The 13,811-nt window shown below is 40.9% G+C and overlaps 1 protein-coding gene across 1 annotated transcript; it reads right to left on the bottom strand.

Moving 5' to 3' along the window:
- Window positions 1-1,224: 1,224 nt before the first annotated feature.
- On the bottom strand, window positions 1,225-2,397 carry LOC145067760 (uncharacterized). Its single transcript, XM_079014817.1, has 3 exons — window positions 1,845-2,397; window positions 1,665-1,723; window positions 1,225-1,548 (listed from the first exon to the last, which is right to left on the bottom strand). Exons 1-3 carry the CDS (start codon window positions 2,395-2,397, stop codon window positions 1,225-1,227), a joined length of 936 nt encoding a protein of 311 aa, XP_078870943.1.
- Window positions 2,398-13,811: the final 11,414 nt, after the last annotated feature.

Here is a 13,811-nt window from a genome sequence, read left to right as displayed (position 1 = left end):
AATAAACTATAAAAAGACGTAAATAAAAAGAAACTATCAATGATACATGAACCTGAATTAATACACGTTAACTAAATGCCCTATTTTCAATACCCAAAACATAATTAATCCGAACATATCTACCCAACTCGTAAATGGATTGTTCGATTTATTATGATATTTTTTTTCGACAGACATTACAGTGAGTAACAATTGAAAACATGCAACCATAAACACAAATCAAGTGTTCAAAACCTAACATTAGAAAGAGAGTATATTACATAAATCGTCCTTGTGGGTTAAGTCAATTTGCAAGTTTCGCTCTATAAAAAGTTTTTTCACTCGGACGCTCCTTCGTACTTTATTTTGTTGTGTATTTAGTGTTGGAGATTAATGCTCATAGCCATAACAAACCCGATAATATTACTATAAATAGTAGTGTCATTTTGGGTTACATGCAAGAACAAAATAAAGCATAACTGAAAAGATATTTATATGAGGGACTTATTTTGTTAATTAACTAGATTATGACCTGCGTTAAACACAGAGAATATAAATTAAATACACATGACCATCGAACTCCATAGACAAAGTGTCATTGGCTACATCTATTTTTGTTTTTGCGGTACTCATAAAAGGTCTCCCCAAAAGGATGGAGTTCGATTGTGGGGTGTTTTCATCACCCATATCCAAAACATAAAAGTCAGCGGGAAATACAAGTTCATTAACTTGCACTAACACATCCTCCAATACACCTTTTGGGTGTACCAAAGACCGGTCGGCAAGTTGAATGATAACTCCGGTTTTTTATAAAGGTCCAATTCTCATTGTCTTATAACTTGAATAGGGTAAAACATTAATTGATGCTCCAAGATCAAGCATGGCATGTGGTACAAAAAGGTTACCCATTTTACAAGGAACCGTGAAAACACCCGGATCATTGCACTTTGGGGGCATCCTTTTTTGCAAAACCGCAGATACATTTTCCCTAACTTTTACGATTTGGTATCCTTTTAATTTCCTTTTAGATACACAAAGATCCTTAAGGAACCTTGCATATCTAGGTACCTGCTTGATAGACTCGAGGAGTGGGATGTTAATGTGAACTTTATGGAACATTTACATAATCTCACTCTCCTCTTGTTCTTTCTTCGTGCTCTTTAATCGTTCGGGGAATGGAGCAAGTGTGGCTTTAGAATCAGTGACGAAGAGCTTCTTTTCGGTTGTTTTATCTTCCTTTTTCTCTTATTTGGTTGCCTTTTCGATCACTATTTCTTCTTCTTCTTGATCAACCGGCACTTTTGGACTATTGTAGCTATTTTCGCCTCTCAAAGTAATGGCACACACGTTGTGCCTTGGGTTCGTTTCTGTTTGGGCGGGCAACTTTCCTTGAGATTCTAGTTTGCTTACAGAAATAGCAAGCTGTAACACTTGTTGCTCCAAGATTTTTATGCTTGCCTTGGTTTCTTGTTGGAAGCTTTGAGTGCTTGTGGCAAGGCTTTTGACAATATCTTCTAGAGACATGCTTGAAGAACCTGCTTGTGGAGGTGGCTGTTGTGGATGCCTTGACTGGTAATTTTGAGGTTAGAAGGGTGGTCTTTGTTGATTTTGAGGAAATGGTGGTCTTTGTTGGTATTGATGTGGTTGATTTGACTGATAATTTCCTTGTTGATTTCCTCCCTAACTCTGATTATTGTTCCATCTTTGATCACCTCGTGGTTGCTCATAACCTCTCTGATTTGACCTGGAATAGCCTCCCATGACTTTTGCTTCTTCATAATCTTCCTCTTGAAGTTATGGGCACATATCGGTTGGATGCCACACTTGAGTGCAAATACCGCATGGGCGGGGTGTGGGCTGCATACCTTTGTCTTTGGCAAGCATCACTACTACTTTTGTGAGCTCGGAAAATTGAGCTTCAATCTGAAGAGTTTGAACTTCCTTTACACCTCGAGGTGCATCCGTGTACCATTCTTCATCATGGCTTGAATGTTTGGAATCTTCAGCCATGTTCTTGATTAGATTGCGGATTTTGGTTGGAGTCTTATCGGGTAAAGATCCACCACTAGAAGCATTGAGAAGTCTTCTTTCCATTGGGGTCATGCCTTCAATGAAATTCTGTAGAATCTGATACTCGGTAATCCCGTGCTTTGGACAACGGGCACAAAGTTTCTTAAATCTTTCCCAATATGTGTGGAAAGCTTCTCTTTTGTGTTGCTTGATTCCGATAATTTCCCTCCGTAGGGATGAAGCTTTCATTTCAGGAAAGTACTTATCCAAGAACAACCTTGAAAGGTCTACCCAAGTAGTCACCATCCCCGGTGGGAGGTCATAGAGCCAGTCTTTGGCTGCATCTTGCACTGCAAAAGGGAATGCCCTAAGCTTGATTTGATCCTCCGTGACATTGTGTGGTTTCATACCCACACATACTACATGGAACTCAGTGAGGAACTTGTGAGGATCTTCATTTTCCAGGCCTCTAAAGGTTGGGAGTAAGTGGATGAGTCTGGATTTCAGTTCTAGGTTGGTGGCTACCGGATTTGTGATGCAAAGAGGTTGTTAAGTAACCTCTTGCCTCGCCCATTGGCGAAGGGTTTGTTTGGGTGGTGGGTTTAGAGGACCTTGATTCCCTCCAAGGTTGTCTGACATGGCTTGATAAGTGGGTGATGTTTCTGTAGGTGAAGTGTTTAGGATATTATGAACAGGCGAAAAGGGTGGAGTGGTATTTATTGGTGAGGATGGTTGTGGTGAGAGTGACAAGCTTTCTATTTCTGAGGCTGATACACTTGAGAGGGGTATGTCCTCCCAAATTTTGATGACTGGGGGAGTAGATGATGAAGAAGTACCGGAAACCGGTTGCCTCTTACGAAGCTTGGCTTGCTTCCTTAACTTCTTTGCAGTCCTTTCAATCTCTGAGTCAATTGGCAATGGTGTACATGTACAAAAAGATCTAGACATAAACAATTAGTAACATCGTGTCCCCGTCAACGGCTCCAACTTGTTAGGGGTGTCAAACCCAACAAATAAAGGGGTACAAATGACTCCAAATACACTACTCTATTGCACTAAAAGGTAGTACAAGGCAAGTAGGTTCGATCCACAGAGACACAGGATAATTAGTATATACCTCTTTGCGCAAGGTACTATGGTCACCAACAGTAAAGGGGGGGGGGGGGTTAGAATGCAATGACTAAACAAACAAATTAGAAGCACACGTAATCGACTAAATGAGTGAGTTAAGTTCAGATTTTGTAAGGACTCCAACTTCATGTATAGCAATCCAGCAATGTGAATCAAAGATGACAAGACATTTGTTTCATTCTATATAAGTTGGTACTTGAAAGTGTTAATAAGCTCTAACACTTTCCATTCACCATGTTAATCAATCAAAACAAGCTCTTTGATTAATCCTAACCTTACTAACCTAATCTAAACAATCTCTTAAAGTTAGATTAAAAGATTGCATTAAGCTTATTGTGAATGTTCCCAACAACACCCAATACTTTTCACAAGCTCGGGAGCGTAAGAATGTGTGAAAAGATTTACACTAAATTCATTCATAAGAAATCAATTTAATGCTTGTTACTTAGTTCAATTCACAAAACAATTACGGATTTTGCAAAATGAATAACTTGAATGACCTAACCCTAATTCAAATGGCCAATAAGAATCATTATTAGAATCAAACATTCGATTGAAGTAAAATCATTTTCACTATATATAAATTAAACACAAACATCAGGTCATATGATTTGATTCACAACCAAAAAGTCAAAACATGAAATTGGAGAAACTAGGGTTCTAGCCACACATGGCTAGAACAAGATCACAAGAATAAAAGATGGAATTAAAGTGCAATTACAACTTACAAATACTAGAAATAATGTTTCCGAATGATTACTGATCAAACCCTTGCAAAAACCTTCGAAATCCCCTCTCAAAATGTGCTCTGATATGTTGTCATCTCCTCTAAAATGAATCAATTCCCGACATATGAAAAATGGAAAAAACTGCCAAAAGGCGGTTTTTAAGTCGTACACGGCTCGTGTTAAAATAGAGTAAATCAACAAGGTTCGTGTTGACTGAAAACATAGCCATCAATCCTCGATTCCAGCTCCAAAGTACGATGCTCAAGAGTGTTCATTTGGACCAACACGCCCCGTATCCAAATAGGCTAAATGAACACGGTTCGTGTTCAGTGAAGTCAAAGTGTCTGGAATGGTCAAACACGCCCCGTGTTGGATTTCTAGGCCAAACCCAACACACCCCGTGTAGCCCTCTGACTCCGAATCCAAACTTGATTTTCCAACTTTTTCGTTCTACGCCCGATCATCCTGTAATCTTCACCAAAGCTCCCTGGTACCTCCAAAAATGTGCTCCAACCTCCGGTTTTCCCGAAAGAGACATGAAAGTGTGCAAATAAGGTTGTTCCAGAAATTATCCTAAATATGATGAAAGGCAATAAAAGCAAGGAATAATTATGCTAAAAACATACATAAAAAGGGCTAAAGGTTGTGCATAAAGGTGCACAAAATGCACCTGGCATGATATTTGTTTTCTCACAACATGATGCGACTCATTGATTAAAACATGTTGTGTAGTAGCTTTATGAATTGACTTTGTTCGGTATACAAACCCCCATGGAGACTCATATGGCACTTTTCATGTTGGTCATGTAAAACCAAAAGCAACAATAAGTTGTTGTATGTACCATCAACGTTAAATTTTTTAAAGAAATTTTAATAAACATTACAATTAAAGTACATTGCCATATCCATAAACATCAAACTCAGACATTGTAATTTGGCTAATTTCTAAAGTATTTTGTCCTTATAAGAATTAAAATATGATTTTTCAGGCTACACCTAATCAGATATACATATCTTCCAATCAAAGAAATTATTACAAAAAAAGCCTTGTTATGAACAAAAATATAATATTAGTTTCATAATTTGCCAAAGGTTAACACTAATAAATAATAATGAACTTTCACATATCTTTCATTTTAGTAGCTACATCTAACTAATAAATGAATTTTAGTTTAGAGGACTGATTCAAGAAGTGCATCCATAACTTCTTGTAGCTAGATTTGGGGGAATGCTAAGACCTATTAAGATATGTTGGAATAGTCTATGAGACTACGGTTGGTTCCTGGAGGGCAATAAAATTCAAAATGTTAGCACGTATCTTTCCTTTAGTAGATTGATTAATTTTTTATGACATCTCAACAGGAATATAAAATAACAGGTAATAAGAATAGAGTAAATACATGAAGTTAGAGAAAAAGAAGGAGACAGAGTAAAGAAAGAGCCTGGAAAAAAGAAATGGAGAAGAAGACCATTGAATAAGAGCATTATAAATCGTACGACTCAATCCAAAATCATAAGAATAAAAAATTCAATGTATATATATATATATATATATATATATATATATATATATATATATATAGTACTTTTGAATAAGGAAATCATTATCTTCCAAAAAATTTGGATCCTAAGATATCAGCTTGGATATTTTCGACTATTCATCTGGAAAAAAAAGATATCAATTATATTGATTCAAAATTTCAAATTAATTAACTTGCTTATTTAATGAGTTTTCAAATTCAAACCATTATCTCAAATTGATTCATTTTACGTGGGATATACTGAGAAATAAATTATGAATAATGTTGACTTTAATTTTGACTCACAAATATTTTGCTGATTTAATGAGATTAAATTAGATTTTGTGGGTTACTAACCGAATTATTGATATGCTTATTTAATGATTTTTTTCAAAAAAAAAAATAAAAAAAAACTAAACATGTTTGAATTTTGAAGCTAAAAGCTATAAATAAGGGAGTTAAATTAGAAACAATGTTAATTATAAAATCTGATATCTCGTATATAAATATAATGATATGCTTCAATTGATAACATAATTGCTGAATTTAAAGATTTTATAATTAAATGTAATTGTGTTTGGTTTTTATTTGGGGAAGATGATGTCAATAATTTGATCTAAGAGTGGAAAACATATTATTGAAATACAATCAAAGGTCCCGATTGCTTCATTGGTGAATTAAAGGTTTTCTTGTAATAATATTTAGATATAAATGAAAGTAATAAGCTTAAAGTAGATTGATTAATTTTTTTCCATGACCTCTCAGTAGGAATACAATAATAACATGTAATAAGAAGAGAGAGTAAATGCAAGAAATTGGAGAATGAGAAGAAGAACAAAGTAAAAAAAGAACCTAGAAAAAAGAGTTGAATAAGAAAATTGCTAAAGAAGAACGCTGTAAATTGTAGGACTCAATCCAAAATCGGAAGAATAACAACTTCAATGTAATCGTATATATAAGGTGTTTTTGAATAATCAAATCATTATCTTCTAAAAAAATGGGATCCTAGGATATCATCTTTGAGATTTCCAGCTATTAATCTAGAAAAAAGAATCCGTTATATTGATTCAAATTTACAAATTAATTGACTTGCTTATTTTATGAGTTTTAAAATTCAAATCATTATCTCAAATCGATTCATTTAGGTGGGATATTCTATGATAAATTATGAATGATAGTGACTTTAATTTTGACTCTCAAATATTTTGTAGATTTAATTGGATTAGATTATAGTTTATAGGTTAATAACCAAATTAATGATATGCTTATTTAAATACTTATTTAAAAAAAACGGATTTAAAATTTGAAGCCAAAAGCTATAAATTAGGGAGTTATATTAGAAACAATATTAACTATAGAATTTGACATCTTCTATATAAATAGAATGATATGTTTCAATTGATAACATAATTGTTGAATTTAAAGATTATATAATTAAATGTAATTGTGTTTGAATTCTATTTGGAAAAGATGATGTCATCAATTTGATCTAATGGTGGAAAACATATGATTCAAATACAATCAAGGGTCCTGATTGCTTCATTGGTTAATTAAAGATTCTCTTTTAATAATATTTAGAGATTAGAGATTATTGTTTAATTAATTAATAGAAAATAAAGGGATTTGGAATATTCCATTACAATTTGAAATATATAGATTATTATTATTATATTTGATAATTATCTTTATGGTTTCAAATCACCTCCCTATATATAGAGGACTCCAAATTCAGTTTTGATACATGTGAAAAGTACCCTTCAGTCACCAAAGTTTGGAACCTTCAAAAACCTTAGAATTCCCGAAGTATAGTTCCCACGTCATGGCCTTCTGTTTACCATTTTGTGCCCTTCCGCATATTTGAAATATCGATTATGTTAGCTGCTCGTGTTCAAGGATAGTTTAGATCTGCAAGTGTTTTGTGTCTTGGGTGCGATTACAAAATAAGAACTCTTCGTTAGGTTCTCTAGTCCGATCAACTAGCTAAACAGAAGGAGAAAACCACCAAGAAAAAATAAGGTATGAATTGATCTATTGTGTCTTATAAGTTGCATAGATTTGTTTGAGTTACATCTGCATGTTTTGAGTCATTAGATCAGAAAATTGTTGTTTTCGATGCCCTTGTTTTTGGTCTTTGACTAGGCTCAAAACCCATAAGTGGTATCAAAACATAGATAAACTCAAGTCTATTACACTTAGACTTTGTCGTAATCATATGTTAGGGTTTGTATGTGTAGGATTTCTAGTTTAAATCGTTTTAAATTGTCGAGTAATTTGCCATAATTAAAATCGAATCTATTTATGCTTGAAAAATGATGATTGAGTCGTTTTGCCTCTTTGCCACATCGTGGTTGGTCCTCCACCATGTCATGGTCGTGGTCGATGCTGAATTTGGATCACAACTGTTTCGTTGCCACGTCATGGTCACTACTTGACCACGTCATGGTCTACTTCTGAGAACCCTAAAGTAACTTTTTTAATAATTTTTTTGCATTTTTTGTGTGCCACAACATGGTTGCTCATTCCCCATGTCATGTGTAACGTCCTATTTTCACATCAAAAAATTTCATTTTTAATTAAGGTAAAACTGCTCATTTTTAGAATACTAGTTAAGAAAACCATTTGTTCCATAATACATTGTTTAAAATCAAAGTATTATAGTAAACACAAAATCTTCATTGTTGTCAAGAGTTCCCCCAAAATACCACACACCACAAAACATATACAAGCATACATATTAGGTCCAAAATGATCGAACTGGATTACCCCAGGTATGTTGGTCTGCCGCCTCAACTCAACCGCTCTTCTGGAGCCTCCATGCCTACGACTTACAGTCGGAGTTGACCCGCGCCTGGCCTCTTGGCCTACATGTGACATCCCCATTTTACGACTAGAAAATACCAATTTGTTTATGCTTATTAAATCAGAGTATTTTTTAAAAAGATTAATTATGTGAAATTTGTCCCAAAAACATGATAATATTATTATCAAAGTATTTTCGAAGAAATGTGTTTCGTTTATAAAACTCAGGATGTCATCGTCAGTACATAAACATAAGCATAACACAGAGACTTACAAGGTGTAACGACCCAATTTTCATGTCCAAAAATTTCATTTTAAAATATTACTTTAGAAAACATTAATAAATAAAAACATTGTTTGATCACACCATAACACATCGCAAACCATGTTTTAAAAGTCAAACCATACATCCCATCAAATATCAGAGTACAATCCCAGTGAATCTCGTAAATGCGGAAACCGAAGAGTGTGTGTGTGACATGCTGCTACCGCGCCGACTCCCTTCCCCTAGCTGAGGAGGTACCTGAAACCAAAACTGAAACCGTAAGCACAAAGCTTAGTGAGCTCCCCCATAATACCCCATACCATACAAGCATTTAACATATAACATGCAATTAGGAGATACGGGCCTCGCCCACACTCGTGAAGATACGGGCCCCGCCCACACCTCACTTTCTGAGAGATACGGGCCCCGCCCACACTCGTGAAGATACGGGCCCCGCCCATACTTCGCTACCTGGGAGATACGGGCCTAGCCCACACTCCATTCTCGGAGAGATACGGGCCCCGCCCACACTCAACCGCCAACTCATATCATACAAGTATCGCACAGACAACAAGTGTAAACAGTTCTATCATGCTGGTATATAACACAATCAACTCATCTAATAGATACGGGCTCGGCCCACACTATAATGCTAACGTCTCATCTATACGGGCCGGCCTTGGTGCCTTAGACCCGTTACTACTGGAAGGAAACTCACCTCGAAATAGCTGCTGGTCTGTGTGGGAATTGATCACCTACTACTGCTGCTGCTGCTCCGGAAACTCCCCGGCTGTAATTCCCACAATATACTTAATCATACACTGCTAACTGTCCTTTGGGTAAAAGACCATTTTACCCCTGGTCTAGCCCTAAGTCAAATCGAAGTCAACTTTTAGTTGACCCAACTCGCCGAGTGGATCTCCACTCGCCGAGTCCCTAGCAAACTATTGTCCTGGGTCCCTGATTCTACTCGTCGAGTTGGGCTATGACTCGACGAGTTCATCTTCTAAACTGTCATTCAACTCCTTCATCCTACTCGCCGAGTTGTATGAACAACTCGTCGAGTTCATCTTCATCCGAAGAACACATATGCTAAGACTCGCCGAGTTGTATGAACAACTCGCCGAGTTTGTTCTTGATCTATGAAGATTGCCTTGGACTCGCCGAGTCCTATCATGAGTGAGTTCAGCTTCCAACTCACCGAGTCACCCCCTGTGACTCACGGCTCAACTCGATACATCTTAAAGGGACCAGTTCAGTGACTCGCGACCAGACTCGTCGAGTCACATATATGACTCGCCGAGTCGCAGCCATGCATCCATCAAATACACCGATTTGCTCGATTCCAGTCCATGCCATTCACAGATCTTGGCTTCTAGGACACAATTCACACGTAAAGTTTCCAACTTTACGTGTAGATATTCACCAATATGGATTTTAAGGCTCAAAGTGCACCAAAAGAGGTAGATCTAGGGCTTTCATGCAATATGACCCCATAAAGGCAATAGATCCAAGCTCCAGGGACTAAATCATGCCTAGATCTAAAGGCTAATAACTTATTATCACCCACAAAGCACAAACAAGCTTGGGGAAGAGCCCAAGAAGGACTCCAATGAAGCAAAAAGGGATTACAAGCTTGAAAACAGAGGGGAAACGAGCTATACCTCAAGGAATATGTTGAAATGACACAAAGATGCCTGATCTCCTTCTCCTCTTCTTGATCTACACCTCTTTCTCCTCAAAACCTTCAAGAACACACCAAGGGCACTTCAATCTCTCAAGGAATTAAGGGAAAACGATGTTGGGGAGTTCTGGGGGGTGAATGGGGGCGAGTTGGGGCGGAATGAGGGTTTAAATAGGGTGCAAACCCTTGAAACTTAGGGTTTCATCCAGCAGCGGTGACTCGCCGAGTCCAGGATATGGACTCGCCGAGTCGCCCACTTAAACGTGTCCTGAGTCTCGTCCCTACTCAGCGAGTCGAACCTTATGACTCGCCGAGTCCAAGGCTAAAATAGGGCAATGCTCAAATAAAATTCACATACCGGAAACCAGGTGCTACAAATCTCCCCCACTTATTTTAGACTTCGTCCTCGAAGTCTGCTGCCCGGTCCTGAAACAGCTCGGGGTAATGCTCCATCATCTCGTCCATCGGTTCCCAAGTCCATTCCGAACCCTTGCGGTGCTGCCATTGCACCTTTACTAGTTCTACCCTCTTGTTTCTCAAAGCCTTTGTCTTTCTGTCAAGTATTGCGACTGGGCGCTCAATGTAATTCAAGCTGTCATCAACCTGAATATCCTCCAATGGTACTACTGCTGAATCGTCCACCAGGCACTTCCGCAGCTGCAAAACATGAAAGGTGCTGTGGATTTGACTGAGCTCGGCTGGCAGGTCCAGCCTATACGCCACCTTGCCCACCCGGGCTACGACCCTGAACGATGAATCTTGGGCCCAACTTGCCCCGCTTCCTGAATCGAATGACACCTTTCCAAGGCGACACTTTCAGGAGAACCATATCCCCGACTTGGAACTCCAAGTCGGATCGACGCCTATCGACGTAGCTTTTCTGCCGACTCTGTGCAGTCTGAAGTCTGCTCCGAACCTGCTGGATCCTCTCGGTCGTCTCTAGCACCACCTCGGTGCTTCCCATGACTCTCTGGCCAACTTCACCCCAACATATCGGGGTTCTGCACTTCCGCCCATACAACATCTCGAACGGTGGTCGGTCAATACTCGCGTGATAGCTGTTGTTGTAGGAGAACTCAGCCAAGGAAGATAGGTATCCCAGCTACCACCGAAATCCAACACACACGCCCGCAACATGTCCTCCAAAGTCTGGATGGTCCGCTCACTCTGACCACCTGTCTGCGGGTGAAAGGCGGTGCTGAAATGCAGACGAGTGCCCAACTCGTCATGGAATTTCTTCCAAAATCTGGAAGTAAAACGCACATCCCTGTCCGAGATTACCGATACTGGCACTCCATGCCGTGCCACAATCTCCCTGATATAGATGTTGGCCAATTTTTCGGCCGATATGCTCTCCTGTATTGGAATAAAGTGAGCACTCTTGGTCAATCTATCCACGATGACCCAAATCGAATCCACTCCACGTGCGGTCCTGGGAAGCTTTGTGATAAAATCCATCGTGATATCTTCCCATTTCCACAGTGGGATGTCCAACGGCTGCATCTTGCCATGCGGTCTCTGATGTTCGGCCTTGACCTTCCTGCAGGTCAAACACCGCTCGACGTACCATGCCACATCCCGCTTCATGCAAGGCCACCAGTAATCCGGACGAAGATCCCTATACATCTTCGTCGCCCCGGGATGAATAGAAAATCGGGACTTGTGCGCCTCCTCCATCAAAATCTGACGCACGCCACCGTGATACGGCACCCACACCCTACGGTGTAGTGTCAAAAGTCCTCTGCCATCATAATCAAAGGAGGAAACCTGACCCACCACACGCTCACTCTTCCGATGCTCCTCCTTGATAGCCTCCTGTTGAGCCTCCCGAATCTGCTCCAATAGGGGAGTCACCACGGTCATCCTCAAGCAAACGTCCCTGATCGGCACCGTCTTGCAGCTAAGCGCATCGGCCACCACATTGGCCTTCCCCGGGTGGTAAAGGATCTCGCAATCATAATCCTTCACCACGTCCAACCACCGCCGCTGCCTCATATTCAGATTCGGCTGGTCCATGAGGTACCTCAAACTCTTGTGGTCCGTGTAGATGGTACACCGAACCCCGTAGAGGTAATGTCGCCAAATCTTGAGGGCAAAGACCACCGCCCCCAACTCCAAATCGTGCGTCGGGTAGTTCGCCTCGTGAGGCTTGAGCTGCCGCGAAGCGTAGGCAATGACATGCCCCCTCTGCATCAGAACTGCGCCCAACCCCGAAATGGACGCATCGCAGTAAACCACAAAATCCTCTACGCCCTCAGGCAGGGCTAGGATCGGCGCCTCACACAATTTCTGTCTCAGCATCTCAAACGCAGCCTGCTGCTCGGGTCCCCACCGAAAGACCACGGCTTTCTTCGTCAGTCGTGTCAGGGGTACGGCTATCTTGGAGAAATCTTGGATAAATCTCCGATAGTAGCCTGCCAATCCCAGGAAGCTCCGAATCTCAGATGGAGACTTCGGGACCTCCCATCTCATCACGGCATCGACCTTGGCCGGATCAACCAGAATCCCGTTCTGGTTGACGAGGTGTCCAAGGAATTGCACCTCGCGCAACCAAAACTCACACTTGGAGAACTTGGCATACAAGCTCTCCCTCCTCAGGGTCTCCAATACCTCCCTCAGATGCTCCTCGTGTTCCTCCCGAGTCTTGGAATAGACCAAGATATCATCGATAAAGACTATCACAGACCGATCCAGCATCGGTCTACACACGCGGTTCATGAGGTCCATGAACGCGGCAGGAGCATTGGTGAGCCCAAACGGCATCACCACGAACTCGTAATGACCATAGCGCGTCCGAAACGCGGTCTTCTGCATATCCTCCTCCCTGACCCTCATCTGATGATAGACCGAACGCAAGTCAATCTTGGAGAACCAAGATGCTCCCTGAAGCTGGTCAAATAGGTCATTAATCCTCGGAAGCGGGTATCGGTTCTTCACCGTTACCTTGTTTAGCTCCCGATAATCTATACACATCCGATGCGACCCGTCCTTCTTCCTTACAAACAGAATCGGGGCTCCCCAGGGTGAACTGCTCGGACGAATAAATCCCTTGTCTAGCAGCTCCTGCAGCTGCGTAGACAGCTCCTGCATCTCGGGAGGAGCCAACCGATACGGTGCTTTGGCTATCGGAGCCGCACCGGGAATGAGGTCAATCCTGAACTCCACCTGTCGCTCCGGAGGTATCCCAGGTAGTTCCTCCGGGAAAACATCTGCAAAATCTCGAACCACCGGGACCTCGCTCATGGTCGCCTTACCCACCTCCCGGGTATCCATCACATACGCGACATATCCCGCGCATCCCTGCTGAAGGTAGCGCCTAGCCCTCGCTGCTGAACATACAGTGGGTCCACACTGCGGCCGTTCGCCATGAATCACTAACTCTCCCCCGCTTGGGGTCCTGACTTGCACTAGCTGCTGCGCGCAATCTATCACTGCCCCATTAGGGCACAACCAATCCATACCAATAATCACCTTGTTCCCACGCAACGGGATGGGAACCAAGTCTACCAGGTAACGCTCCTCAAACAGTCGCAGAACACAATCTCGAAACACCATCGATGCTCGCACCGATCGATCGTCAGCAATCTCTACCTCTAACGGGCAATCTAACTCGCCTGAAGTCTCATGAAATCTCTTGCTAAGAGCAAGAGAAACAAACGATCGGGATGCACCCGAGTCGAACAATACCTGAACCG

This window comes from Lactuca serriola, chromosome 8, assembly GCF_051521515.1.
Source record: "Lactuca serriola cultivar US96UC23 chromosome 8, Lser_US96UC23_V15, whole genome shotgun sequence".
NCBI classification, from domain to species: domain Eukaryota; kingdom Viridiplantae; phylum Streptophyta; class Magnoliopsida; order Asterales; family Asteraceae; genus Lactuca; species Lactuca serriola.
This window is presented reverse-complemented; position numbering and strand designations above follow the sequence as displayed.